This window comes from Tachysurus vachellii, chromosome 13, assembly GCF_030014155.1.
Source record: "Tachysurus vachellii isolate PV-2020 chromosome 13, HZAU_Pvac_v1, whole genome shotgun sequence".
NCBI lineage: Eukaryota > Metazoa > Chordata > Actinopteri > Siluriformes > Bagridae > Tachysurus > Tachysurus vachellii.
In genome coordinates this window covers 18,372,046-18,397,179 of record NC_083472.1, presented here as the reverse complement: position 1 = coordinate 18,397,179, position 25,134 = coordinate 18,372,046, and the positions used below count along the sequence as shown (strand labels likewise).

At 38.3% G+C, this 25,134-nt stretch overlaps 2 protein-coding genes, 1 long non-coding RNA gene and 2 other non-coding genes across 5 annotated transcripts; all 5 read right to left on the bottom strand.

Annotated features, from left to right (window-relative positions):
- Positions 1-609: 609 nt before the first annotated feature.
- slbp (stem-loop histone mRNA binding protein) lies at positions 610-3,952 on the bottom strand. The gene is made up of 8 exons (XM_060885011.1): positions 3,788-3,952; positions 2,353-2,472; positions 1,813-1,917; positions 1,657-1,719; positions 1,435-1,575; positions 1,173-1,322; positions 963-1,050; positions 610-833 (listed from the first exon to the last, which is right to left on the bottom strand). The coding sequence occupies exons 1-8, from the start codon at positions 3,835-3,837 to the stop codon at positions 780-782; spliced, it is 771 nt and encodes a 256-aa protein (XP_060740994.1). The 5' UTR covers positions 3,838-3,952; the 3' UTR covers positions 610-779.
- Positions 3,953-5,686: 1,734 nt separating this feature from the next.
- On the bottom strand, positions 5,687-7,694 carry LOC132855937 (uncharacterized). The gene is made up of 6 exons (XR_009649386.1): positions 7,561-7,694; positions 6,773-6,819; positions 6,411-6,459; positions 6,285-6,321; positions 6,085-6,114; positions 5,687-5,846 (listed from the first exon to the last, which is right to left on the bottom strand). It is a non-coding gene; the product is annotated as an uncharacterized LOC132855937 (long non-coding RNA).
- Positions 6,179-6,248, bottom strand: LOC132856440 (small nucleolar RNA SNORD63). The gene has a single exon (XR_009649425.1). It is a non-coding gene; the product is annotated as a small nucleolar RNA SNORD63 (small nucleolar RNA).
- On the bottom strand, positions 6,526-6,728 carry LOC132856439 (small nucleolar RNA SNORA74). The gene has a single exon (XR_009649424.1). It is a non-coding gene; the product is annotated as a small nucleolar RNA SNORA74 (small nucleolar RNA).
- A 2,312-nt stretch (positions 7,695-10,006) lies between the features above and the next one.
- fhdc2 (FH2 domain containing 2) lies at positions 10,007-22,773 on the bottom strand. Its single transcript, XM_060885872.1, has 12 exons — positions 22,642-22,773; positions 20,396-20,899; positions 19,996-20,057; positions 16,896-16,998; positions 16,232-16,317; positions 15,897-15,997; positions 15,401-15,471; positions 15,149-15,256; positions 13,730-13,800; positions 13,483-13,600; positions 13,201-13,365; positions 10,007-12,407 (listed from the first exon to the last, which is right to left on the bottom strand). Exons 2-12 carry the CDS (start codon positions 20,828-20,830, stop codon positions 10,941-10,943), a joined length of 2,787 nt encoding a protein of 928 aa, XP_060741855.1. The 5' UTR covers positions 20,831-20,899; positions 22,642-22,773; the 3' UTR covers positions 10,007-10,940.
- Between the last annotated feature and the right edge of the window lie 2,361 nt (positions 22,774-25,134).

The window sequence follows — 25,134 nt, the reverse complement described above, 5'->3', positions numbered from 1 at the left end:
CAAAAGACTAGTTGAAAACTTTCCCAGAAGAACAGAGATTATTATAAAAGCAAAGACACACTAAAATGAAAGAAAAAAAAGGATGGTCACTTGACCAAACTTGTGGTTACCAAAAATACACGAATGATAGAAATGTCTATTAACAGACAGACAGACAGACTAGAGGTATATGGATTCATTATTTTCAGAAATGCAATGTTATATGGTTCAAAAAAATTAGATCACCATACAGATTATTTTACGGTGATAGTGATTTTAATGGTGATGGGTTGCAAAACGTTCTGGAACCTCTGAGGAACAAATGAATATACAAATGCATAAATCCACCACATATAATACTTAAATCCTTATAATCCACCACTTAGAATAATCTCAGAAGAACAGAGATTATTATAAAAGCAAAGACACACTAAAATGAAAGAAAAAAAAGGATGGTCACTTGACCAAACTTGTGGTTACCAAAAATACACGAATGATAGAAATGTCTATTAACAGACAGACAGACAGACTAGAGGTATATGGATTCATTATTAAAAATTAGAACAACAGCTTGAAAAGCAAAGGTGTCATTAATCTAAATGTACTCTGAACATATTAAAAACAATGTGGTCTTTTCAGAATCGTTTCTTTATTTCAAAAGTGTCTTTCTAAAACAGCTGGTTAAATATTTAACAGAAATGTCAAATTTACATCACAAAAATAAAGGCAAGACTATAAAATCAAGCAAAGATCAATGCATTAGCTGTCCTCTCGCACTATCAGAGCATCAGAGACCAAAGTTAAGCCATCTCAGCTTCATCTATCTTCATCATCTTATGGGGGGTTCCTGAGAGCTGCAAAAAAATAAAATGAACATCAACAATTACATCATAAATAAATGAATAAATTATAAACTGTCAGCTAAATAATTTAAGAAAAAATGCAACATGGATGTTAAAACTTTTTCAGCATTTCAAACACACCTCAGAGACTGATGTGCTAGTTTTAGAGCTCAATGCTTCTGGTTCAGGATCAAAGTCCAGCTCAAAGTCCATGACCTCACCCAAATCTCTGTACAAGAGAAACACAAGACACTTCAATTCATTGCACACATTGTAAAATAAAATTATTAAAATTCTGCACAAATATTAAGCAAAAAATATATTTTCTCATGAGGAAAAACAAAAACCTACACTGCTTGAAGATCACTGCCTTCTTCAGCAGGTGGGTCCCATGCATGAAGTTTGACTTTCCACAGTTTTATCTGCTGGTCCCAGGAGCGACGACTGTATTTCTTAAATTTGTTTGGAGTTCGTGGATGAACCCCAGGTTTTCTCAAGTGCCTGTAATTAGAAGTGAAGGCATATAAGTCAAGCAGATTTCACTTTATGAACTCAGCACTCCTAGCTTCATTCAGGTACAGGGCAATAACAGCACATGCTGTGATCTACTCACTTCGGCACTTCTTTAATGTATCTGTCATAGGCCAGAGTGTTCTTTCCATAGTTAATCTGCTTTTGTCTTCTCAACAGTACAGCCTCATCAGTCTCGATGTCCCCAGGAACAGGGGAGTCTCTGGAATCTCTGGAGTCTGAACTGTAGGCACAACACAAGCGTTATTATTGTACAAGCACACTGCTGCAGCAACAGCAAAAGCTACAGCTGTAAATAACAAACCTTCCAGATGACGTTTTCCTCTCTCTTTGAACAATATCACCAGTCAGTATTCGCCGTCTGTAACTAGAGCGGAATTAAAAAGTTAAAACCCCCTTAATAAAGTCTGCTGTGAATGGTTTCAAACATCTTAAAATAAAATAAATAAAAGCAACTGACCGCTCTATGTCTCGACGAACATTAGTGCGCATTTCATTATTCTCCACCTCCTCTGCCCAGTCTCTTATTCTCGACACTGGACCTGCACTCTCTGGAGTTGTAAAACTGGACAAAACAACTAAATGATTATTTATTTAAAGCACATATTGTAAAGGATAAACAATTGATCTTTATTCTCTTCCAAACAAAAAAATTCCACATCATAGATTTTTAAATTTATTATACTGCAGCCTTTGCTTTAGAAAACACAACTAAGAATAAAATTCTAAAAAGGCAGAGAGTCGGTATGTTGGTACTGGTGGATGTTTTTTTTTTTTTAACTAATCTAACAGGTCAAATGTCAGATTCTTAAATGTCTTCCATATCACCCATAGCATGGGGACAAACATTCAAAATGCATTAATGTTGGCACTTTATTAAAGGTGTAATGATGCACACCAAGTCTCATTCCGTTGTACAATGTACATGTGAAGAGGAGAACATCTAAATACTCCAAACAAATAATATTATTCTTAATTCCAGAACACTCCAACAGTTTACCATTCAGGCCTGTTCGATCCTCTTCTGTCTGAAGTGTTGGTCTCAGACTCATCATGTGATCTTCGTACGTTCCCTTCAGCATCCCGTTTCCTGCAATGAGACCATCTTGGCCCTTTGTTCCTGTATTAAAAAACAATATTAAAAGCAGGAATTAACAATATTTAATTTCATTCTTAAAAAACATGTTTGTCAAACATTAAAGTGGACCATATAAAGAAGATATAGTTATTACAGTTAGCTTTATAGATTCGTTTTTAATCGGAATCTCTGTAGCCTGTCCTATAAGCAACGATATTTACTATATTGACTTAATGTGAGGGAAATTTCAGAAATGCAATGTTATATGGTTCAAAAAAATTAGATCACCATACAGATTATTTTACAGTTAATGGTGATGGGTTGCAAAACGTTCTGGAACCTCTGAGGAACAAATGAATATACAAATGCATAAATCCACCACAAAGGTAAAGCAAGGGTATGTTCAGATATGTTCCCCTTTCAAAACTTGTGCCAGTCTGTTTTTTGGGTTGTTTTTTTTTTTTTACTTTCTAAACTCAATTCATAAAATAACATTGAGATAACTAATGCCATCTTAATCTATATTGCTTTAACACTTGTGTGGTTTTTTTTTTTTTTAACGTTTTTGATAATATCTTCTGAGTTTCTATGTCCCTTTAAACCTCATCATTCCCAGACATGTGCACAAGCTGTTCTCTATATACGAGTTTTCCAGCTGAACTGTTTTCATCCTCAGCCAATACAAAGCCCACAAGCTGCACTTTACTGTTTTAGCGCCATTTTGAAGTCAACAGAACGACACCGGGTTTTAACCGGGTTTTTGTTAACATGCAGCAGTGCTTTCAGAAATAAAAACATCTGGTAAAACTTGTATACATATATTTTTTTAAATATAAATTCAAAGTCTCTTTACCTATTGTGTAAGTCTGTATCATCACCACAAACAAGCTAACAAAACAAACTACATAAGATACTATGGCTCTCTCTCTCTCTCTCATATATATATATATATATATATATATATATATATATATATATATATACACATGCATACGTACACACACAAGCAAGCATATAACCCATATAACCTATATATGTATGTGTATATTATGAAGGTAGGATTTATGACAATAAAAACAATTGAATGTTAATAATGAATCCAGGCAGAATTATTGGTCATTATTGTTATTATTAAATACCAGTGTTTATACATACACACTCTGGTGTTATAAAATTAAAGTTATATATTCGTGTAAATGTGAAAAAGTGCAAGTTTAACTGAAACGGATTTGTTCACTGAGCTAATTAGCAGCTAGCAAAAAAAAAACCCGCTGGAATCCGGAATGAACAAAACACAAACTCCTTCGTGTGTTTCTGCTGAAAAACACTCAGAAACCAGTGATTAAACGCAGTTTACCTGCTTTCTCCAGTCGTGTAGTCATTGCCGTGTTTGTGGTGATAAGACATTGTTTAAGACGCTAAAATGAAGCGAGATGAAGAGCAACGGAGAGTTTGACAAAGCGCGCGCGCCACTCGTTCCGTCCGTAACGACCGTCAACAACCAGTTCACATGACACCCTACAGCATTCTGGGTAAAGAACGGAAGCGTGGTTTCCCCCAGTGCCCATGCGTATAAACTCCACCTGGTCGCTGCATAGAAAGTTGTGTTAAGGATCTGAAGACGACGCTGGTTATAACTTCATAAACCGTTTACGTTTATTTTTTAACTTGCTTACTTCAACTGCTTTTTGTACCACGCAAGGGCTATTCATCATTTTGCATTGTTTGGGTAGAAATAGTACAAATGTTTAGAGACTTTTATTGTGTATTAGTTTTAGGGTCTGTGTTAGCTAACGGCATAAAAGTTTTTTTGTTTTGTTTTTTGCTAATGGCATAAAAGTGTCTTCGGTGTGTGGTGGAGAGTCCTGCAGACCACATCACTCAAAAAACACCAAGAAAATCAAGAACACAAAAACAAAACATACAAATACTTACATAACACACTTTAAAAAGTAGCTGCAAGAAGCAGTAAAGGAGCCAAAGCACTGTCTGTTCCCAGTCACTGCTTATTTTGTAGATCAATTGGATTATATACATAACTTTAGTTACGCTAGTGAGTCACTGGGCCCATGCAGTTAAAGCAAGTAAGAAATAATGAATAAATAAAATGTACTTCCTGTTTACTTTCTATTCTAACAGGTGGATTAAGGTGTAGCAACTTTTAAGAGTTGAACACCTCTCTCTAAAGGTCTAGAAAATCGCACATGCACCCTATATATACACATTTCTGGCATTTAGCAGACACCTTTATCCAGAGTGACTTACAATTTATACAACTGAGCAATTGAGGGTCATGCAGTGCCAGCATGGTGGACCTGGGATTCAAACTCATGATCTTCTGATCAATAGACCAATGCCTTAACCACTAGTCTACCACAGTCTTTTTATAATTTATTGTTCAATAAGTAACACCGCTGAGATTCTAAGTTTTGTAGAAGACGGTTTTAAGTTTGGAATAAAACACAGAACTCTGGAATGCCAACTGTATCCGTTTGTTAGTCAAGCAATCCTTTCCTTCTAATGCCACTAAACATTGATATGTAAATGTGAAAGCTAAAATTCTGATCCATCAACTCACTTATTTCAGAGATGATTGCATAACCATTAAAAAAAAAAAATAAATTACTTGAAAGACTAGTGTAGATATCAATAGCAGGTGAAATCTATGACCACAAAACTTAAGCACCTTGCCTTTAGTCAGAGATGCAATAACACGAGATACTTAAAATGTGCAATATTAAATTTTTAAGATTTAAAAATCTATGAAATTAAATCCCCAAAACATGCTACAGGTCATATCAGTAGTCAGAATTTAAACTGTTAATGGTCATTTAAATGTGTGCACACCTATATAAATGCAGTATATTACTCAAACAAAAAAATAAATAAAAACCACCTTATCTCCATATTTAAAGATAAATGTATGGGTCATTTAACAGTTCAGTAAAGATTTACCATGTGATGTTGCATATTTATAAATAGCAGCTCTAATATTTAAATCCTAGCTTTATGATTTTTGGTATACATCATCTTGTGCCAACAAGTCTTTGTATTACTTTTCTGACTTGAAGTTACTAATACCAATTTTCCACATGGGGATTAATAAAGTATTCTGATTTGCTCTTTAACCCCCTTTCTTTGATTACTCAGCACAATAGTAGTAACCAAGTCCACTGCAAAACCATGATTGGGGAAACTAGAGTATTAAAAAAAATAAAATTCCCCTCAAGTTAAAAATTAATGGAAAAGAATCCACTTGAGTGCAAGATTTAATTACAGAATAGCAAAAACAATTTCTACATCCAAAAATCCCCAAAGGGTCTGAATGATCCACACAGATTACATGCACATGTGGAAGACAGCCTTCCTTGGTCCTTCACAAAGTCTTCTATACTGCAAATCATCCCTTCTCAAACCTGCAAGACAAGCATATACACAAGTCATACATTTATATAACCAAGTTTAAAATAGCAATAAGTAAACAACTGTAGCAGGCCTTCTTGTCAGGTGCTTTTAGACTACAACCAGCCAAAACCCGTGCCAGCCCTGCATATGCTGTCCCAAGGTACAAAAGACATCATGAAAACACACAGTTTGTCATGATGGTATCAACTTGGGATTTATATTTTAAGTGAATAGGAAGGATTGCCTAACCTTGTTCCTGTTACACCTTCTGCACAATACCTGTAAAGTGAGTGAAGTGTTAAAGGAAACCCAACAAAATGTCCAATAGGTTACAGAAAGAAATTGTGCTCAGTGTTAAAGGCTTCTTCACTTCACAGTAAGAATGATGTGTTGAATTAAGCTCATCACAGCATCATTTATGGATCACCACAACAAGTTAAAACTCTTACCATACTAAGGCCACAGTTCTTGAGGAACACCATCAGCCTGTAATAAAATAATCATTAGATTAAAACCTGAAGACATGTTGTGCCATCAAAATGGACTCATTTATGGAAAAAAGTTATAAAACTTACCACGCAAGTCAACAGGCCGTGGCAGTGCGAGTCTTTGAACGTCAAAGATCTGCAAGAGAAGACTAAATTAAGATCACCTTCATACCCTGAAGCAGGCATTTTGCATTATATTAACAATGTTTGCCCACAGACTAGGGCTGCCCACACGGGATGTGTAAGCAGCCCACTCTCAGTTGGACAAGACACCACAATAGCCATGGTGCAAGACTGCTAAAACAGCAAGCCCTGGACATAGCCTAAACAGCAGTGCCTCTCTTTTCCAGCAGAGTAACACTAGCTCAGGCACTGCACAGGCCTGTACAGCTGACTGCCGCTGGATAAAATGCATATAATATTCAACAATAACGGAAGGTTCGTCTTACCAGAAGTGCACTAGCACTGATGAAGATAACCCAGTATGGAGATCCATCTGTGAACAATAAATATATAAATAAATCTGAAGTAGCATTCTAACTATATGTATATTGAGTATTAAGTCCATAAGAGTTACTAATCGATACTTTATTTAGGAGAATTTTGCAGCAGCTTTCAAAATTTCATGAAGCAAAGATTATGCTTTTCCCCCCTCGAGTAAACCACTTAACTGGGTGAAACTGCAAGCACAAGACGTTTGCACACATTTTCCTTTTTAAACAAACATTTACTAAAGAGAAGAAAATCACATTCTGTGATAGATACTCGTCTCTAACGCACGTGGGGCAAAGAAGGGGCTTTAGGATGACGTCACACGACACGTCTTGTCCCAAACCTTCAGTAATTTTGTAGGTAAAACGCGTGTTCCTCTGTTTATCACCAGATTTTTTTGATTATACGTTCTTTCTTGCAATCGTAATATTCTTATAGGTGTGCAAAACGACGATCTGACCTCACTAGCTCATACGACGTGCACCCACACGAACACGTGGTGCTCACGTGTAGCCTGCTTTAGACTCTAGATCAGAGGTCTAGCTTTACTAGTCTAGTGTTTTACACACATGTAAATGTAAAAAACACACGGAAATCTTTCGATCACAAACACGATGGGATTAAAAAATAAGAATAATAATTTTCCTAAAAGATCAAACCGGATTTTGCGTCTTATGCGCCATAAGTGAGCGTTATTACAGCGCTGCATGAACACCGTACACAGATCAACACCTAATCGACTTACCACGGCACTCCGAATCGAGAAACACCCATAAAAGGCGAAGCAGAGCGTTTGTGCAGTAAAGAAAACATCACCACCGACATGACGAACAGGAAAGAGCACAGAGCCTCCAGCACCACATTTATACACCACCGAAGGAGCGCAAGGCATGCTGGGATAGACACCTCACTAACTATTACATAGCTAGGAACAACTCACACAAAACTACAGCTTTCACACCAAAATAGTGTCTAAAGTATAAATGTAATAATAATAATAAAAAATCCAGAAAGAAAGTCATTATCACAAAAGTAATTGTATTGTAAGACTTCGTTATTTTTGTGTTTTGTTTTGTATTTTTTTGTGTAAAGGCCAATCTTTATTATCTTAATCATAACTAATGGTTCTGTGTCTAATTACCCTTTAATTATAAAAAAAAAAATAAAAAATAAGATCAAATTCATATCGATTCTGTAATTTTCCACTAGATGGCAGTATAAACCTGACTAGCTTTTGTGAATCACGTTAATCTCTATTTTTTACTCAACAGAAAGTTTTGCTTATAAAAGAGTTATATTATTTGCAGCTGTACAATAATGCATGACATTGCATATTTCCCTGCACTATAATTTATTAATCACACATACAGAATAAAAAGAAGAAATTTTTAAATCATTCAAATATGGAAAAATAAATATCCTGAAAAAAAGCTGGGAAAAAAGCTGAAAAAATCTGGACAACTTGTTTGATATCACAGCAGTGAAATCTGTAGTTTAAGGCAGTATTAAGGAGGCTGTATAATCACAGCAGGCAAAGATGTAACAGTCTCCTAGGTTGAGAAGCTTGACAATGTGCTTTAGCAGCTAGCAAAAGAGATTCACAGTGTATTTTTTTCTTAACGTCATTCGTCCTAACCTGTTAAATGTAAATGTAAAATGTTTATTTTACATCACAATTTGATGTAAAAAAGAAAATCCAGGATTATGATGTTTATTTAACAGGATTTTAATAACCCTGATAACGAGACGTGACGATGGTTTGCTGTAATGATGAAATCTGATGTACAGTAACGTGCCTTTATTCCCTTATGTATGTAGCATCTTTTGAAATATACAACAAATTTTCAAAAACTTGTTTAAACAACAGATATGTGAAAATCAGACAATTGTATTTCTTTAGCCATTTGATTAATTACCAAAGGCGTAAAGTTTTTATTATGTCTTTATTATGCTAAAGTCTCACCTAGTCTTAGTGTAATTTACACATCACATTTATTACTGTTCTCTAAGTGACAAGACCCAGGCTTTAACTTTCTATAAATTGAAAACAATACAAATGTTTCTTAGCCATCATTCACCTCTTCATCCTTTCAGTCTCAATGTCATACAGACCAGTCAACCCTGTGAAGACAACCTGACTGATGATTAGGCTTTATACACACGAAGACACCAAGTTTTATTGCTTTTTCCCCCCAGAGATCTGGCGTCATTCTGTCTCATCACAGGAACTTTCCCACCGAGACCCCCAGACAGACGGTTGTCCCCTCTTTTGGTGGGGTTGAATTCTCCAGAACAGCCACGGCATCTCTATGGCAACGTTTAAAAGCTTGAGGGTGAGTGTGTCAAGAGATGGAGGGGGAGAGCAAAAAGAGACGCTGAGCAGAGCTGAAGGGCAGGGCACAAAAGCTGATAAAGAGCATAACCATGGAAGGGGAAGTATTTAGACCTTGAAAATGAGTCTATCTGCCTCTTTTGTCCCCCCATTTGACTAAATGCCAACATCCGAAAAGGATGATTTCATGAACGTCTACTGGATCAGTGGGGAAATATCCTGACTGGAGTATTTGTAGAAAATGAATTTGTAATGAGTAAGAAAAAAATACATCAAAATTCAATAGAGTTTTTAACGTCAAGCAAAACTAATATATTTTTAAATTACATGGTGTGTGTCTACACAGAAGGTGTTTTTTGTCAGTGTTTTAGGATTAGAAGTATTTAAATATGCCAGGAGACATGATCTAGCTTTCTAGAGCAGTATCAAGCCTATGTCAGCAGTCAGTGTTGACTCGGAGCTTCAGACCAGACCAAACTTCCACCTGAAAAAAAACATGCCAGTAAGTAGATCAGACGATCCAAATTGCTCCTAGATATGAACGTGCGTGTGAAAGTGTGTGCATGGTGCCATGAGACGGCTCTGGATGCACCATAAACCACACCAGAATAACTGCAGATGATGAGTATTGGACTGATTTATTCCTAGTGACCAGTAAAATCATGCTATGGATTCTCTCTTGTACCAAATCAAAACTGTAATTTTTATTTGTCATTTAATATTTTTTATTTACAAATGCAAATATTACAATAGATATTTTCAAATGTTTCGACACAAAAACACAAACTTCATTATTAATCTCTCAGGTCTCATAAAGTGCATCAGGTTGAGGAAAAGGTTAAAAAAAAAAAAAAAAAAAAAAAAAAAAAAAAAAAAAAAAAGGCTAGCCCTATACCAATAGGCAGCATTTCATACACCTCTGTCCAACAGAGGCAGTCTCATAGCTTTGGGACTGAATTAAGACCTAATTACCTTCAAATAGGCTACAAAACCTTGTACCTAATTTGAACTAAAGTTGCTCTGATCTGGTGTAAGGACTGTTGGGTAGAAGGTGGACTATCTATTTAGGCAGGCTAGTATAAAAAATAGAGTTATCAGATTTAGGGCCTTACACCACAGTGCAATGTCTCATTCTACCTATTCAGCATTTACACTTAATGCCACGTGATGCACTGAAAACTAAGGCATAACATTAAGACAGAAAGCTAAGAACAACAAATATGTTCTGGTCCAAAATAATAGCCCTTGTTCCGAATAGCAATGTTCCATCAGAAACTCCTTTCTGAATTCTCTCCAGAGGTGCTCTGTAACCTGCACAGAGCATGCTAGTGTTCAGAGGTAGTGGGCGAGCTAAAGGCACTTCTGCATCCAGCTCTGTAGATTGTTTCTACATCATTAACAGTCACCCTGCTGAAAAGTGAGGACAAATCACATAGGGACACCTGATTCAGTGGAAGACTCTGAGAGGAGTGACTATCCTCGCAAGGATCCTTTTCCATGCCCTGGTCTCAGGCCCTACTGAGCAAACTGAATGAATGGCTCCTTTATTGAATGGCATTTTGGACAGACAGAGCTAGGGAAAAAGACTGAATTGACGGTTTGGGGGGAGGGGGAGGGGTATTGGAGTCACTTCAGTCCAACCCAGAACACAGGTTCATTCAATCCCTCTTGCCTTCAGTACAAATACCTGCATACACAATCACCTTAAAATCACCTTAAAGACACAAACAGACACAGAGGTGTCCAGAGGTACATCAATCAGCACTAACTGAAAAATATTAGGAGATCAAACATCATCGCCACATGGGTTGAGTGGCAGGTCGTGGGATTTTAGGGCCAGCAGTTCTTGAACCTGCTGCTGCCTTAGAGGATGCTGTGTCTGCATTCTTGGCTGATTTGGCTTTGGCTGCATTGATTACTGCAGTCCGGACAGCCTTTGTGTTACTAGCTGCAGTTGGACTCTGGATGGTGTGAGCCTGACATGGGCTTTGGGATTCTGTATGGGGCGCGAACCACTTTGAAACACGCAAGGGTGAACCCCGAACTAACTGCTGGTGACTGCTGGGAAGTGTCTTGTGCTCTGGGCTGGGTTTTTCAGGAGGTTGGCAGTTCTGCTTCACCATTCTGTCAGAATGGGAAATTGCTTTATCCCTTGTGCTGATGCTGCGCTTCAACTCAACCTGGATACTGCGGGGCCTTGTGACTATTGGAGAGCGCATGGAGACGGAGCGAGTAGAGGTTAAACGTGATCCACGGGGAGTTGCTGATCCCTCGGACAAACTTGGCTCAGGCTTGGAACGTGCTCTAGGAATACCGGAGCTGTTACAAGGCCCGAATTGTGAGGCCAGTCCTCTTTTAGAGGGACATTTGTTGAGTGTTTTGGGAGCATCCTTAGATTGTGGCAAGCTTGCACCATCTCTCTCTTCAGCCCCCATCTCTTTTTTCCATTTTGAGCAATGGCTTGGTGCTGCCCTTTGTCCAGTGGGTGACAGAGCTTCATATGAGTGCAGACCCTTCACTAGAGTATGGCATTCCAAGGTCTCACCCACCCATGGGTACTGTCGCTCTCTCTCTGGGCTGATCGGCCCAGCTTCCTGCGCCAACTGGGGCAAGATTTCTAGATGACCGGATCCCTGTGAGATCTTGGCATTGGCCTGAATGGCCACTCCGTCAGATTCCTGGGTGCTAGCTTTAATACAGTCGGTTTCTAGAACTGTGTCCGTCTTTACTTGCTTTACCATTTCAGAGGTTTTGTTAACCTGCGTTTCAACTTTCATTACCTTGTTAAAGTTTAATCCCATAACTGGCGACGTGTTCATCTCCCTCTCTTGCTGTATTGTAGCAGTCGTGTCAGGCGTAGCTGCCATATTTCCATCGACGACGGATTGCAACACACATTCCTCTAACAATATAGAATCCATTTCAATTTTGTTCAAACCATTTACTGTTTTTACACATTCCTTCAACGAATGTCTCATAAGCTGGGAATTTTTACTGTTGTCCTCTGACTTGAGGGGCTGTTGTAGGTCTTTGCTCTGAAGGGAACTGGGCTCCAAGCTCTTGTCCTGAAAACTGTGAAAGCGTTGCGGCTGTCGTCGAAGGCTGCGCCGGCTCCAGGTGTAGCTCAAGTTTCTCTCAAGAGTGCGCTCCAGGTCATCAAGCTCAGAGCCACTACAGACTGCCAGTGAACGCCGCTTCTCCAGGTTCTCCCGCTGCCGTTCTTCACGCCTCTGCTCCTGCAGCTCGCGATCAGCGTTCTCCTGAGACACATATGAGAATGTATTAAAGAACAAAAACAACGATGGAATGCATTTTATAAACTCATTTTTAAAACATATCTTCTTCTATAGAACATAAAAGTAAACAAGCCTCAGACCACTGTATATCATTTAAGAACAAGTAAACATAAGTAATTATGGCAGTTGACCCACTAGATGTTCCATACAGACCTGTAACCAGTCTATAGTTTTGTGTTAAGATCTAAATCTTAAGACATAGGGGTAGGGTTATTATTTATATATTGCTTCGGTAGAGCACATGCAATTTTTACTGGCAGGAATTCATGTTTTTCTATACAGAGTAAAAAACCTGTTCACAAAAAACTCCCATAGAACAGAAGACATTTTTTAACAAAAATACCCTTTCACAGATAATATCTTTGCTTGATTGACAGCTAATATTAATGCATTTTTATAATCACACAGCTTTCAAAAGTTTTCTTTCTCTAAAACCACAGTAAAGGCAAACAAGGGTAACCCAATATTGTATTAAATATTACTTTAATAAATCTAATCTAGACATCAAGCAAGGGTAACAGCAAGCTAATACTAGCTAATAGTGCTGAAGAGCGTTGTTATTGCAAGTGTCCGCATTGACTGAAGCTTCCTTTCATATCCAAGTTCCTCAGAGTTTTCTCGTGTTGACAAAGGAAATATTGTTTGCAGTAATCCCACATATGCCACAATCTCAGTAGAAAGAGATTAAGTTAACCCTATTTCATTGAGGCTTCCTCATGCTTATGTTAGAACCCTCTAGCTCGGGTGGTTTACTTACTCGCACAGCTCTTTGGAAGCGAAGGCAGAAGCAGTGAAAGACATGACAGGCTTCCTCCAGCTTGAAGGAGCTCTCATCTTCACAGAAGAATTCCACCAAGGCCTGGCTGGTCTTACGCAAGCTTTCTACCTCTTCTTCAGCTTCCAAAAGCCTCACTTTTGCGGTCTGGATAAAAGAAAATAAACAGCAAGTCACCACCTGGATAAACTTAACATTCACAAATATACACAAAATAAAGGATAAATATAATATTCGAATGGCAGAATGACAGTGTGACTGGACCTCGATGAACGGTCTCATCTGCTGTTCAAGCTCTGAATCTGTCTGCACACTGACTCTCAGTGTCTCCACTCTACTGTGTAAGCGGGACAGATCCTCCAACACGGTCTCCTCTGACAGCCTAACACAGAACGTGTCACATTTGAATTTGAATTTAATATATTTCAACTAAATCCTCACATTACCTTAGCATTCCCATAAACACAAACAATATACTGTTTGTAGCTTACAGGTTGCTTAGATTTCTTACCTTGATGCTGTACTGACATGACTCAGCTGGCTGGGAAACGTCAGTAGATCCTCATCTTTCTTCACAGCCTCCTGAAGCAGCAAACAAATCACAATGATCTATTACATACAAGTGCCTAATTACTCAATCCAAAAATGATACCTATATGGATTATAATGAAATAATACTATCTATATCTATTTCAATTTCTATAAATCTCTAATGCTCCATATATTCAGAACTGTATTCAGATTTAAAACAAAGGTGGCATAGCGTCAACAGGAAAGAAAAGAATTTAATCAAGCACTAGAATAAAACAATCTGGAAGTAGAAATGCCAGCAGTGTTTATATGGTCTGAATTCTGGCTCTGACAGTTCCTCGACCTCATTACATGAATTAATCAATTCCAAGCATAAATGTGTGTAGTCTTCAATCCTGTCTAGTGAAATCAGTCCCATTACACAAGTTATCCTAAAGTACCGTAGATGCCTTGTGAACAGTTCTGATGCTGTGTGAATCTTAAAACAAGAGGGGAAAACAATTTTGTATCTGTACATCTGTTCAGTTACATTTCTAGCATAAATGTACATAAATGTGGATAAATCCCATAACATGACATCAATCTATAAATTTTTGCCAAAAAAAAGCCAAAAAACTGCATGTCTCTTTCATGTCCGTCATGTCTCAGCAAGATTAACCTGCCATATAGAGTACTGACTCTACAAAAACAGTTAAGATTTCATTTGAGGATCTCTCATACAATCTCCTACATAACACAGCTAATTTACACTACACTATGTCGATCTAATTCTGGCCGAAAGTTCTGCAACCTTTTGTTCTGTAGAACAAAGATTTGCAAAAGTGGAGTGTTCTTGGTCTTTGTGCTAAATCCGTGAGCATAACACTTATTTGCAGCTTGGAAAGTACTGGAAATAAATCTGCTCTGATACCCGTATCATATTTCATGGCTGCATCGTCCTCATTAACGATACTCAGGATCAGCTCTACAATGCGGCATGACCCAAGAATTGGTTCAGTAATTGTTTTTACTTTTCTTGTTACCTAGCTAAAAGAACGTCCAGAACACTTACAAACGTATACTAGACAATAGCACGCTATTCATTCAATTATCTCTGTTTCTACGTCACCACTGTTACACGAACCCCCCACTCTCATTCAGAAACAAAGTGCTTCAAAGAGAAACACAATGAGCTCATCCTCCACAGTCTCAATTGCAACAACGTTTCCCAAATCTGAGTCCAGACAATTCATGCAGTGATGTAATTACTTGTTCACTAAGGTGCTGCTGCAGACGTCAAGGCTGTGTCAGAGCTGTGCACATGATACATAATTAAATGTCACTTTGTGAGGGAATTCTGCCCAATTATGATCTCCGTCTGTTCTTAATGGATAAGAGGACAATAGAAATTGATACACACCATGGCAACAAAATGTAGGAGGTCCACGCCTGGTTTATTGGCTTTGGTGTCAGCCAATTTGAGCAGTGAGGCGATCCGAAAGCCGGCTGCGTTCCCTGCGTAGCCTCCCTATGGGCACAAGTGAGGTCAGTGTGATTGTGTTCCATGGTGCATGACTTCTTAAACAAACAGAGCATATCAGAGCGAGTGGGCTCACAGCATGGATACCCCCAACAAAAGACACAAAATTTCACTTTTGAAGTGAACACTTACAGCATTCATGTAGTTCCCTGCCCTCAGCACCAGACGGAGGATAGAGTGAAGCTTGTGGCAATTCAGAAGCTCTGCAACAACATCAGTAGAGATAATTTAGCACCGTGCAGGTCACATTAAAAATCCTCACTCAGGTTTCTTTTGGAATACTACTGAAGTGTGAGCATGTCTTAGATAGCTAGTGTTTTTGGGAGGTGTTGGATAATAGAATTACTGATCATCTATGCGTATGTAACATGATATTCAGCACTGTTCTTTTTGTATACAGGTTTTGATATATAAATCAATGAACACTTTGTAAAACCTTATGAAGTAACAATGAACATAGTCTATTAATTGTGCCATCTTAAAAAACACCAAAGAGCTGCAGAGGAGAATGTTTAGTACTGGGAGCAACATATGAAGGTGATTTACAAGGCTGAGTAAAGTGACAAGAAATGAATGTGGATGAAGTGTGCTGAAAGGAAAGAGCCAAGGCCCCCTGCTGAGGCCTTACCTCGAGCTGCCTCCCCCAGACATCTGGCCGCCACACACAGAGAGGTCACTGCGGGGTCGAACTCCTGCTGCAGGATCATGGCATCTAGACGCAGGCGAACACTGCCAGGAAGAATGGGAGGAAAACATGATTGATCAATCAGCAGCTATTAAACACAGCCTCTGCTTTGTCTTTATTTAGGTGGGGGAGGTGATAAGACAGTAAGAGCTGATAGGGTGCACTGTATTTAATGGGAGGGGGAAACTGTTACTAAGAAAATTGATAAGCATTTGTTAACACTTTCCAGTTTGGGAACAGAGTGGTAATGAAATGGCAAGATGGGTTTAACTACTTACTTTCGTACTTCGACGAGTAAGAGCATGAAGAGGTCTGGCTCTCTGAGCAAACTACGGTCACGGTTAAATCGTTTCAGCTGTGCTTCCTGTAACAGACAGAGAATAGACAATGAAACAATCAACAACTAGCAATACTGCACCCATAAATAACATTCAATCAAATAACATTCCACTAATTTATATCTCAATGAAGAAATAATTACCATAACCACTTAAGGCAAAGAAACAAAAAACTCCTATTTAAATTAATTCAGTACTTTTAACTACAGTAATGCTAATGGCACTATGGCATTGACAGCATACTGCATTTTGTCTATTTTAGATTTCATTACATTTTTAAAAACTTTCATATGCAACACGGTGGTTAAAATATGCCGCATGTAAATTTCCAATACATTAATTTGTAATAACAACAAAAAAAGTTGCCTTAAAGTTAATATTGCTAATGCTTTAAAGTAAACCGTTTGTATATAGATCCAGTGATTTCAAAATAAAAACATGATACTAGTGAGCACTGTTACTCTGTTATGAATCTGCAACCATTTAAAGTCCTAAAATTAGTGAAATCACAGCAAATCTCTTTACGTTCAATCTAGCATAATCCAGACAGAACTGATGATATACAGCCATACTGCCATAGGGAAGAAAGCATCTCTTTAAGTACCTCTTCAGCATCAGGCAGCAGTTTGCAGAGCTCAGACAGTTTTTCTGCACCGTAACGCTCCCCGTCCCCCTGCCTCACATCCGCCACAATCTCATTTGCTGCACTGTAGAGAAAGAAACAGCTCATGTAAAAATGACATCAGTTTTTACAGCATCACTGATACACATTATCTTTGTGTAGCTTTGTGTATTAGAGTAGGAGACAAACACTCTACCCTGGGGATACAACACTGCCTCCCGCTTTTTTAAACAAGAAAAGACAGGAAGTATGGCAAAGAGGGAAGCACAAAGACGTGAACTCCATTTACATTTCACCTGTTTAGTCTCTTTTGAACTTGGGCAGGCTTATCAAACTTATCAGGGTGGCAGATAGAAAATAAACCTCTTGGTCGTCACAATGGCGACAGAAAGAGAGATAAAGGGACTAAACAAACACAATGCTCCATCAGTGTAACCCAAAGTCCTTAGTTGTTCTTTTCCAAAGAAAAAGACAAACATCAAAAATGTGTACACCATAAGTCAGCATATGCATCACCTATGTAGATACAATGCAGCTTGAGCAACCCCAATAGTTCAGATTTTAAAAATCCAATATTTTGACTAGAAGTTATATCCTTTAATTAAAGGTGAATATACACTATATGGTCAAAGGTTTGCGGTGGAAATTAGCCACAAGAGCATTACCGAGGTCAGGCAGTGATGTTGGGTGAGGGAGCCTGGGTGCGTTCACTGTTCCAGTTCATTCCAAACATGGTCATTGGGTTGAGATTGGGGATCAGACCTATCAAGTTCTTCCACTCAAACTTCACTATGTCTTTACAGTCTTTGATTTGTGCACGTGTGGAATAGCACCTTAGTTCCAGTGAAGGGAAATTTTAATGCTATATACAAGATGTTCTATATGCAGTTCGAGGAAGGTCTCTGCATTGCTGTGATTGTAGGGTGTCTGCAAACATTTTGTTATAGTGTATATGCTATGTCCAAAACAGCATACTACCATACAACATAGTATGGTAAACAAGAAAGTGGATAAGAAAACATCCTTGTGACCTTGTGCAACTCAGGGAGGGCAGTCTGCAGCCTCTGTCATGACGTGAAGCGATCAATGAAAACCCCAGAAAATTCCAAAACTGTAGCAGTGTTTTTGCCACACCTTGTCAGCAGTGATTGTTGTTATCTTCATACTGCAGACTCAGACACAGTGAGATGAAACACATTTGCACTGCCAAAAGGTATGGTTATGAGCACCCCAATAATTTTAACAAGTTTGACGCTATGTGAATCTGAACTTTATCTGGAAGCAGATAGCTTAATCCCCTCAAATCTGGTTGATCTTGAGCAACAAAAAGTTGCTGAAACTATGAACTAGATATATCAGGGCCACTGGGTGGCATCACCTTGTCACAATAAAAACAAACAAAAAAGGTTGAGAGAATTTGCCCTACATACCTGCACATTCTAAATACACATGTAAAAGTAAGAAAGATATGCCAGCTGCATAATTTTCGATGATCTATCGAAAATGAGTATCATTAAACGCTGACCAGTTCTCAATTAACTCAGTTAAAGACAATTCGCCCTCTTGCGTGCAACAGTACACGCAGGTGGCTCTTTGACTTTGGTCCCAAGAGCCTTGCAAAAGCATTAGCTCATCTTTTTGTACCTTCCAGTCTGTAATTGTTTATGTAAGAGAATACTGTTGAGCCACCAGAGTCAGGAACATGACATAATGAAAAGGTACAAGAGTCTAACACAAAGGCCCTCTCACTGGCCATGTGGGGAAACATAATTCATAATGCTCAATAATCCTCAAAAAATGCCTCGCTTCCCAAAAGCTTGTGTGCTCAGAGCAGATAAATAAGCAGAGTGTGGAAACAATGTTTTAGTCTGCACGTGCACTTCTAAATGCTCCTCAGAGCAAGTTCTGACAAATATCAGTGTTAGTAGAGCCGCTCGGCTATTGTGACTTAGTCAACTGGGTACATGTTCAGTGCACAAGTGTGGGCATGAAAGCATACAAATAAAAAAAATTATAAAAAATAAACAGAAAAGACCGGCAGTTCTGAGACCTTGTGGTCTTATTGACTTATGTTATTGTCACTGATTATTGAAATGGAAAATGCAAAAGAGTTTCAGCTTAACTTTAAGGAATCACAGCTGTTTATTTTCTTACTCACAATTCAGTCCTCGGTATTAACAAGTGTGTGTTAAACAAGTGCCTAGATTGCAATGTAACTTAAGCACTATAACCTATTATTGTGCTCAGTAGCTAGATAAAGACTAACAATTACATGGTGCATTACCTGCCTTTTCATAAAAAGTAGTTTTCTTTTCTAGCACAAATGTAAGAATGCAAGAAGGAGGGTTTGGATTCCAAAGGTTTACCCTCTAGGTTGCCAAAAGAAATAAAATACGATGCCCCAGAATTCTTATTGAAAGCCAGTTTCTATATACTGCATGCATGTTGCCATTCAAATCGTTGTACTGTTCTTCCTTGACACCAGTATTTCGAGTTTTTATTTTTCTTATTTGGAAAAGGGCCACTATTCTTACCCTGACTTACAATAACAAAACCAAAAAATTCGTAGTATATGGGATAAATGGCTTCTTACAAAATTCCAATTTGATTTATTGCTATGGAAATAAACTCCTGGAAGTATGCTTAGAAAGTATGCTATTTTTAATTTCAAGACAATAATGACCAGAATACTGATGTACACTCTACAGCTGAATGGGTTAACAAGCTTCCTGTTACTCCCCTCATAGGTTATATGAGGTTGTGGTTTAAAGCAAACAACTTAGAAACTGGTAAGTGAGCTACAAGCCCAGCTGTTCATGCCTGATGAGGGGAAAAAAATAGACCCCAGCTCCCTTTCATTTCACCCATTCCCCCTTCATTTTCACACTCCCGTCACTCCTCAAGAGGACAATATGCCGCTCAAAACAAACACACCACCGTACTGGCCGTTACAACTGTTAAGCACTTCCTTTCATGCTGCAATACAGGACACCTCCAGTTCCTCAATCTCCATACAAAAACATCACATTGAGATTTTGTTTTCTCAAGTGCAGGAAGTGTGAAAATTTAATTGTGTCCTTACATTTTGAACTGGCGGAGGAAAATCCCAACATTCATGCTGCGCTTTGGATCAAGTAGAGAAACCTGCAAACAGACAGCAAAGACATTAAGGAGTGTTTTTATGAAATTAATAAATCCATTTCAGGTAAGTATAGTAAATCTAGTTATATTAATTTATTATGTGTGCTGAATTTAGTGAATCAAGTGTGGTTGCTGATCATTTGCAAAGACAACATTATTAGGCAGCTTGTGTCTGGTCAAATATAAATCCCTGAAAGACAGGTCATTTATATAAACTGCCTGCTGAGACTTAAATTCTAATCTGTGCAAAAACGTCCAAAAAGTGTGATGAGGAAAACAGATAATAATGTATAATACTGGAAGACAAAAGCGAATTTGAGAATTAAATTAAAATGCCTCACCTTCTCATTGCCTGTTTTCTGCGGGGACCTGCAACGGCGCAGGCTGTGCCTGAAATTGTCAGTTCCCTCCGTTTTCCGTGCCTCCTTCTGACTAAACAACTCATCCAGCGAGCGTAGGTCAATAGGGAAGTCATCGTCTTCTCCAGCAGTCAGCGCGCCACTCCACACATTCTGACGTCCTTCCACCCGCTCCTTAGGAATTCGCTCCCAGTTCAGGTTGCGAAGCCGCTGCTTTTGCACAGAGCCACGCCGGCTGATGGAAGGGACCTGAGCAGGAGGTGGTGGAGGTGGAGGAGGTGGAGGTGGAGGGGGAAGCAGAGGTGGAGGGATGGGAACAACATCCATGGCTGTTACTTCCTGGCTATTGGCACTTCTAGGCAGTTTTCCATGAAAAGCTTGAGCCTCTGTGGAATCCACGTGGAGGTGAAGGTACATGAAGGTTGTTCTTATGCAGCACACTGTACCTTTGTAGTAACTTCTATTATCCTTCTATTTAGTGCTTATCTGGTGGAGTAAAAGTGCAAGAAATCAAAAAACGTAATGAATTAAGTGACAAAGAATTGACAAAGCAATTAGTCAAGTACCAATAATCGGTTAAATGATGTTTCACAATATCATATTCTCTGACTTTCAGTTGATCCAAGCTAAGAAGCAAGGAGTCCACAAGACCTCAAATGCTAATGTATGGTGTGGTAAGGAATACGAGGCTGAGCAGGGTACCCACAATCTGCACAAAAATACCATACTGCAATTTGAGATCTTACACTATATTAACACAAGACTAACTTAATACGCAATATATATATTAAACAGTATTTCATGCAACCCAAGTGCTGAAGTTGCTTAAGAGGTCAAATGTGAACTAATGTGAAGGTAAACATCTAGAGAACATTTGAAAAGTAGCACGATAAAACTGTGGATCATGATCAAAGGTTAGGCAACCACCATAAACGGTTTAACTGACTATTGGCACGTGCGGATTGGTCATAACCTGTTCCTCTTTAATACTAGCAGCTGTATTCAAAGACCTTAAAATCATTTGCTTTTAGTTTATAATGAATTACCACTACCAGTGCAAAAATAAGGCATAAAAAAAACTCAGAGATGACATCATGCTCAGTGGGAAAAGGTCTGCATGCCATTCAGCTTGTTTACCATTCGATTATCCAAACACCTGGCAACTCTTCGAGCTTAATTAAGACCAGCATGTCAAAATCTGGTCCTGGATGTGCCACAGCCCTAACTACATTTGTGTGAAGGCAAGAGTAATGAATTGACTCAGAGGTTTCAACAGGTATAAATATTAATCCTATTAATCCTAATCTAACATCCTCTGCATTAGGATGGTTCTCCTAAACTGCATACTAACTGAAAAGAAGAAGCTATAAAGTTGTCAAGATAAATAATGCAAATGTAAGCACAGAGAATACTGCAAACGCTGACAGGTAGTGATTAAAACTATAAGAAGAGCATAAGAAGGGTAAAGAACAAGAAACACAGAAGAGTGGCATAGGTTCAACTATCTGAAAGAACATACAAATACAAAATCATATAGGCTACAATAACTTGGGAAAATCAGGAATGGAGCAGATAACCTATTTATAAAGAAACCACGAGAGCGCGCTGTTTCGAAAATGTTTTTCATTGAGGTTATGTTTAATTATTAGGACAAAAAAGAGGAGAAAGTGTGTTTTACAAATACACGACAATTCAGTCAAAACCTGGAGTTTATGAAGCTGTATAACATTTAATGAACTAGTCAGTGGTTGTTGTTGAACTCCCACTGACTAATCACTGCTGGTGATTTCCAAAAACTCCCAGGATAAATGTCACACACACACACACACAAATTTAGTTTCACTTAAGTGTGACTGCAATTTGGAGAAAAAAAGTATTTTAGAAAAAAAAAAATCATGCAAGCTTGTATGAAATGCAATGAGCTCGTTATATCTGTGCAAAATAATCTTTTTACAAAGTTTATATTCCTGTAAAAAAATAAATTTATTTATTTATTTATTTATTTTTATTTTTATTTTTTTTAAATAAAAGCTCAAGATCCTGTTTTACAGAATTCATGAAGAAAAGGACAAAATTGTAGAAATTTCATTAAAAAGAAAAAGAAACGTCAGTGTTTTTGAATGTAAACATACGGAGTATTCAGCAACTCCACCAGCAGGCAAACATATAGTTATAAACTAGGAAAAAAAACAAACTAGGAAACAACTCACAAATATGGAAATACTCACGTTTTGGTTTTAAAAATCATGTTTTCCAGCTTCGCACAAACACACTGCTTTAAAGACCCGGTGTAATCACTCCAGAACGACGCAGAAACCGCGTCCGACTGCACGAAGCGCGCCTGGGCATCTTCTGCTAGATAAACCAACCTTAAAGCTCTCTGCGCGCGCATGCGCACTATGGCTCCGTGCAGCCGGGTCTCACGCTCGTCCAGGTGTTAACCAGGTGAGAGCTGAGGTACTCCTGTATAGATGGGCTTAATTTAACAATAGTGCTATTAGTATGTTGTTAATTAGGGTTCTTTATTTTTATAATAAATAAACACACATAGGCAGTTTTTATTGATTTTTTTTAGGTAGAACTTTTACCAAGTCTACTTGACTCAACAAATGTTCAAAAGTCCCAGGAAGCCCAGCTGCCATGCCAAAAGTTTTTGATTAAGTGGAAGACTGAGTGAAGGACAAAACATTTTTCTTGACTCTGATTTTTAAGCTTTAAAATTTGTCACTTTGCAATGTTGATGTTGTGGATGTTGTGGATGTTTAACAAATTAATCATTATGTTTAGATCTTATCTTCCAAATATGCGTTAATTCCTTAAACAGCCAATGTATGACATAATCCGGACTTTGTCCACTTCAGAAACCAATGATGAGATCATTAGTTGTCACTCAGTTTTCTAGACTTTTGTTCTTCTTTTAATCTTTATCAAAGTAAATCTCGCCCGAGGAGAAAACCTTGATCTGCACAAAGCTGAAATTCAGGTAAGTATCATACACATGTGATTATGAGAAACAGGGTGAAAATTATTCAGACTCTGGTGTTTCCATGGGAAAGAAGAAAGCCAGGAAAGCCAAGATCCCTGAAGTCAAGATATGTGTGGACAAGCGAAGCTATCACTTTACAGTGCGAGTGTTGAGTCATGACACCGTCCATTCACAGAAGGTGCTAGGGGTGCTGTTACGCCATGGTAGCTTTGCTTTCAGGTCAACCTACTCACGCACATCACAGAACAGTGTGTCAGATGATGAAGGTTATGCCCTTATAGCTTTTATTGCAGTGATTATGCTAATATGAGGGATACTAAGGGCATGTTCAGCCAGAACAAACTTGTAACAGAAAATCTTTCTTTATGGTGCATTACTCTATAGCAGTCTCAGAATGCAATGAAATTCTGTAACTAGGAGAAAATTTGCAGTACTTCTTGACCTACAGCCACAGGGAAAGTGATGAATGCAAATTTGGGTGATACTTTTGCACGTGGTTAGGGTGTAGGCACATGTATTCACTCATAACAGATCCAAAATGAAAAAAAGATGTTTCATTCAGTTGATCTAAAATCAAATAAATACTTGTTGCTTTCTGTTAACTGCTAGAATAAAAAGTAAGGTTATTACAGCCTATGTGTTTATGTACTGATGGACTGTGCAGCGATGTGAGTGAGTCACAAGCAGTGGGAGATCTTCTGTGTTTGTACAGAAGAATTCCTCTTTCTCAACCCCAGACATGCACATAGGGGCTAATGGCCTAGTGTCGAGAGGCTGCTTGGCAGAGGTTGGCACAGTGGATTAGTCAGGAACAGCCCTTTTGAAATCTTAATCTCACTTTGAAGTTGTGAGAGAGTTATATAAAGGTGAGCTCAGTAGTGTCCCTTAGACCCACTGCAATATTCATACAGAAAAATAAAACAAAGTAAAACGGGGGAGAGGAGAGCATCTACTGCTAACTGTACAACAGGTTATTCCAGTTATGTTTTGTAATTAGATCAGTGAAAAAGTAGGAGGTGTGTAACAAATACTGACCTGATGCTTACACACATCTTTGACAACCTTACTGAAACAGATTCTAGCGATTGCATGGCACAAGCTTTGACAAAATCAAAGAGACTTAGAGATTTAGAGTATTGATAATTATGAGCTGCTTCACAGCTGGGGAAACGCATGACAGTTGATCTTTTAGCTGTTGTTTGGAGTCCACTGTTGGCTACATTTTCTTTATGCTAGCGGGCTTGTGGAGTCTTTTAAGAATCAAATAGAAGGGGGCTTCAGAACACCTGTACCACATCACACACTAGCACAATGTGGTCTTTAAGAGAAGCCATGTGTGCCGTTGTGAAGATAGGGTTGCGTTTTAGGCAAAGTCTGAGACAAAGGGACTGAAAGAGTGACCTTTGAGAGAAGAAGAGTAAGAGAGCAGTAACTAGAAAGACTGTTAGATACAGTATTAATGTAAACAACATCAGAGCAGGAAAATTAGTAAAAAATCTTACTGCATAGGTCATGAGGGGTCTTCAGAATCTGCTGTTACTTCAAGTTGTTCTTGGCCCAGATCCATAGAACTCATCGCTGATAAAGAGACAGTTCCTATTCTCCTCCCTATTGTGTTGTAGATGTAGAGGCTTTGTATCCTATACTTATATATAATGAAGTAGTACTTTGTAACCAGGAGCACTCAGAGAGAGCCTGTTGCTCATTGGATTTCTAAGGCAAGCATTTACATGTT

What these genes read in the sequence shown, in the direction of transcription:
- slbp (XM_060885011.1), bottom strand. Translation starts at nt 3,837, where the DNA reads ATGTCTTATCACCACAAACACGGCAATGACTACACGACTGGAGAAAGC. An exon ending in TACACGACTGGAGAAAGCAG is followed by an intron (nt 2,473 to 3,787) that starts GTAAACTGCGTT and finishes TTTTTAATACAG; the next exon opens with GAACAAAGGGCCAAGATGGT. An exon ending in GGCAGTGATCTTCAAGCAGT is followed by an intron (nt 1,051 to 1,172) that starts GTAGGTTTTTGT and finishes TCTCTTGTACAG; the next exon opens with AGATTTGGGTGAGGTCATGG.
- fhdc2 (XM_060885872.1), bottom strand. Translation starts at nt 20,830, where the DNA reads ATGTACCTTCACCTCCACGTGGATTCCACAGAGGCTCAAGCTTTTCAT. An exon ending in TTCCTCCGCCAGTTCAAAAT is followed by an intron (nt 16,999 to 19,995) that starts GTAAGGACACAA and finishes CTTTCTCTACAG; the next exon opens with TGCAGCAAATGAGATTGTGG. An exon ending in TCCTACATTTTGTTGCCATG is followed by an intron (nt 13,801 to 15,148) that starts GTGTGTATCAAT and finishes TTGCTGCTTCAG; the next exon opens with GAGGCTGTGAAGAAAGATGA.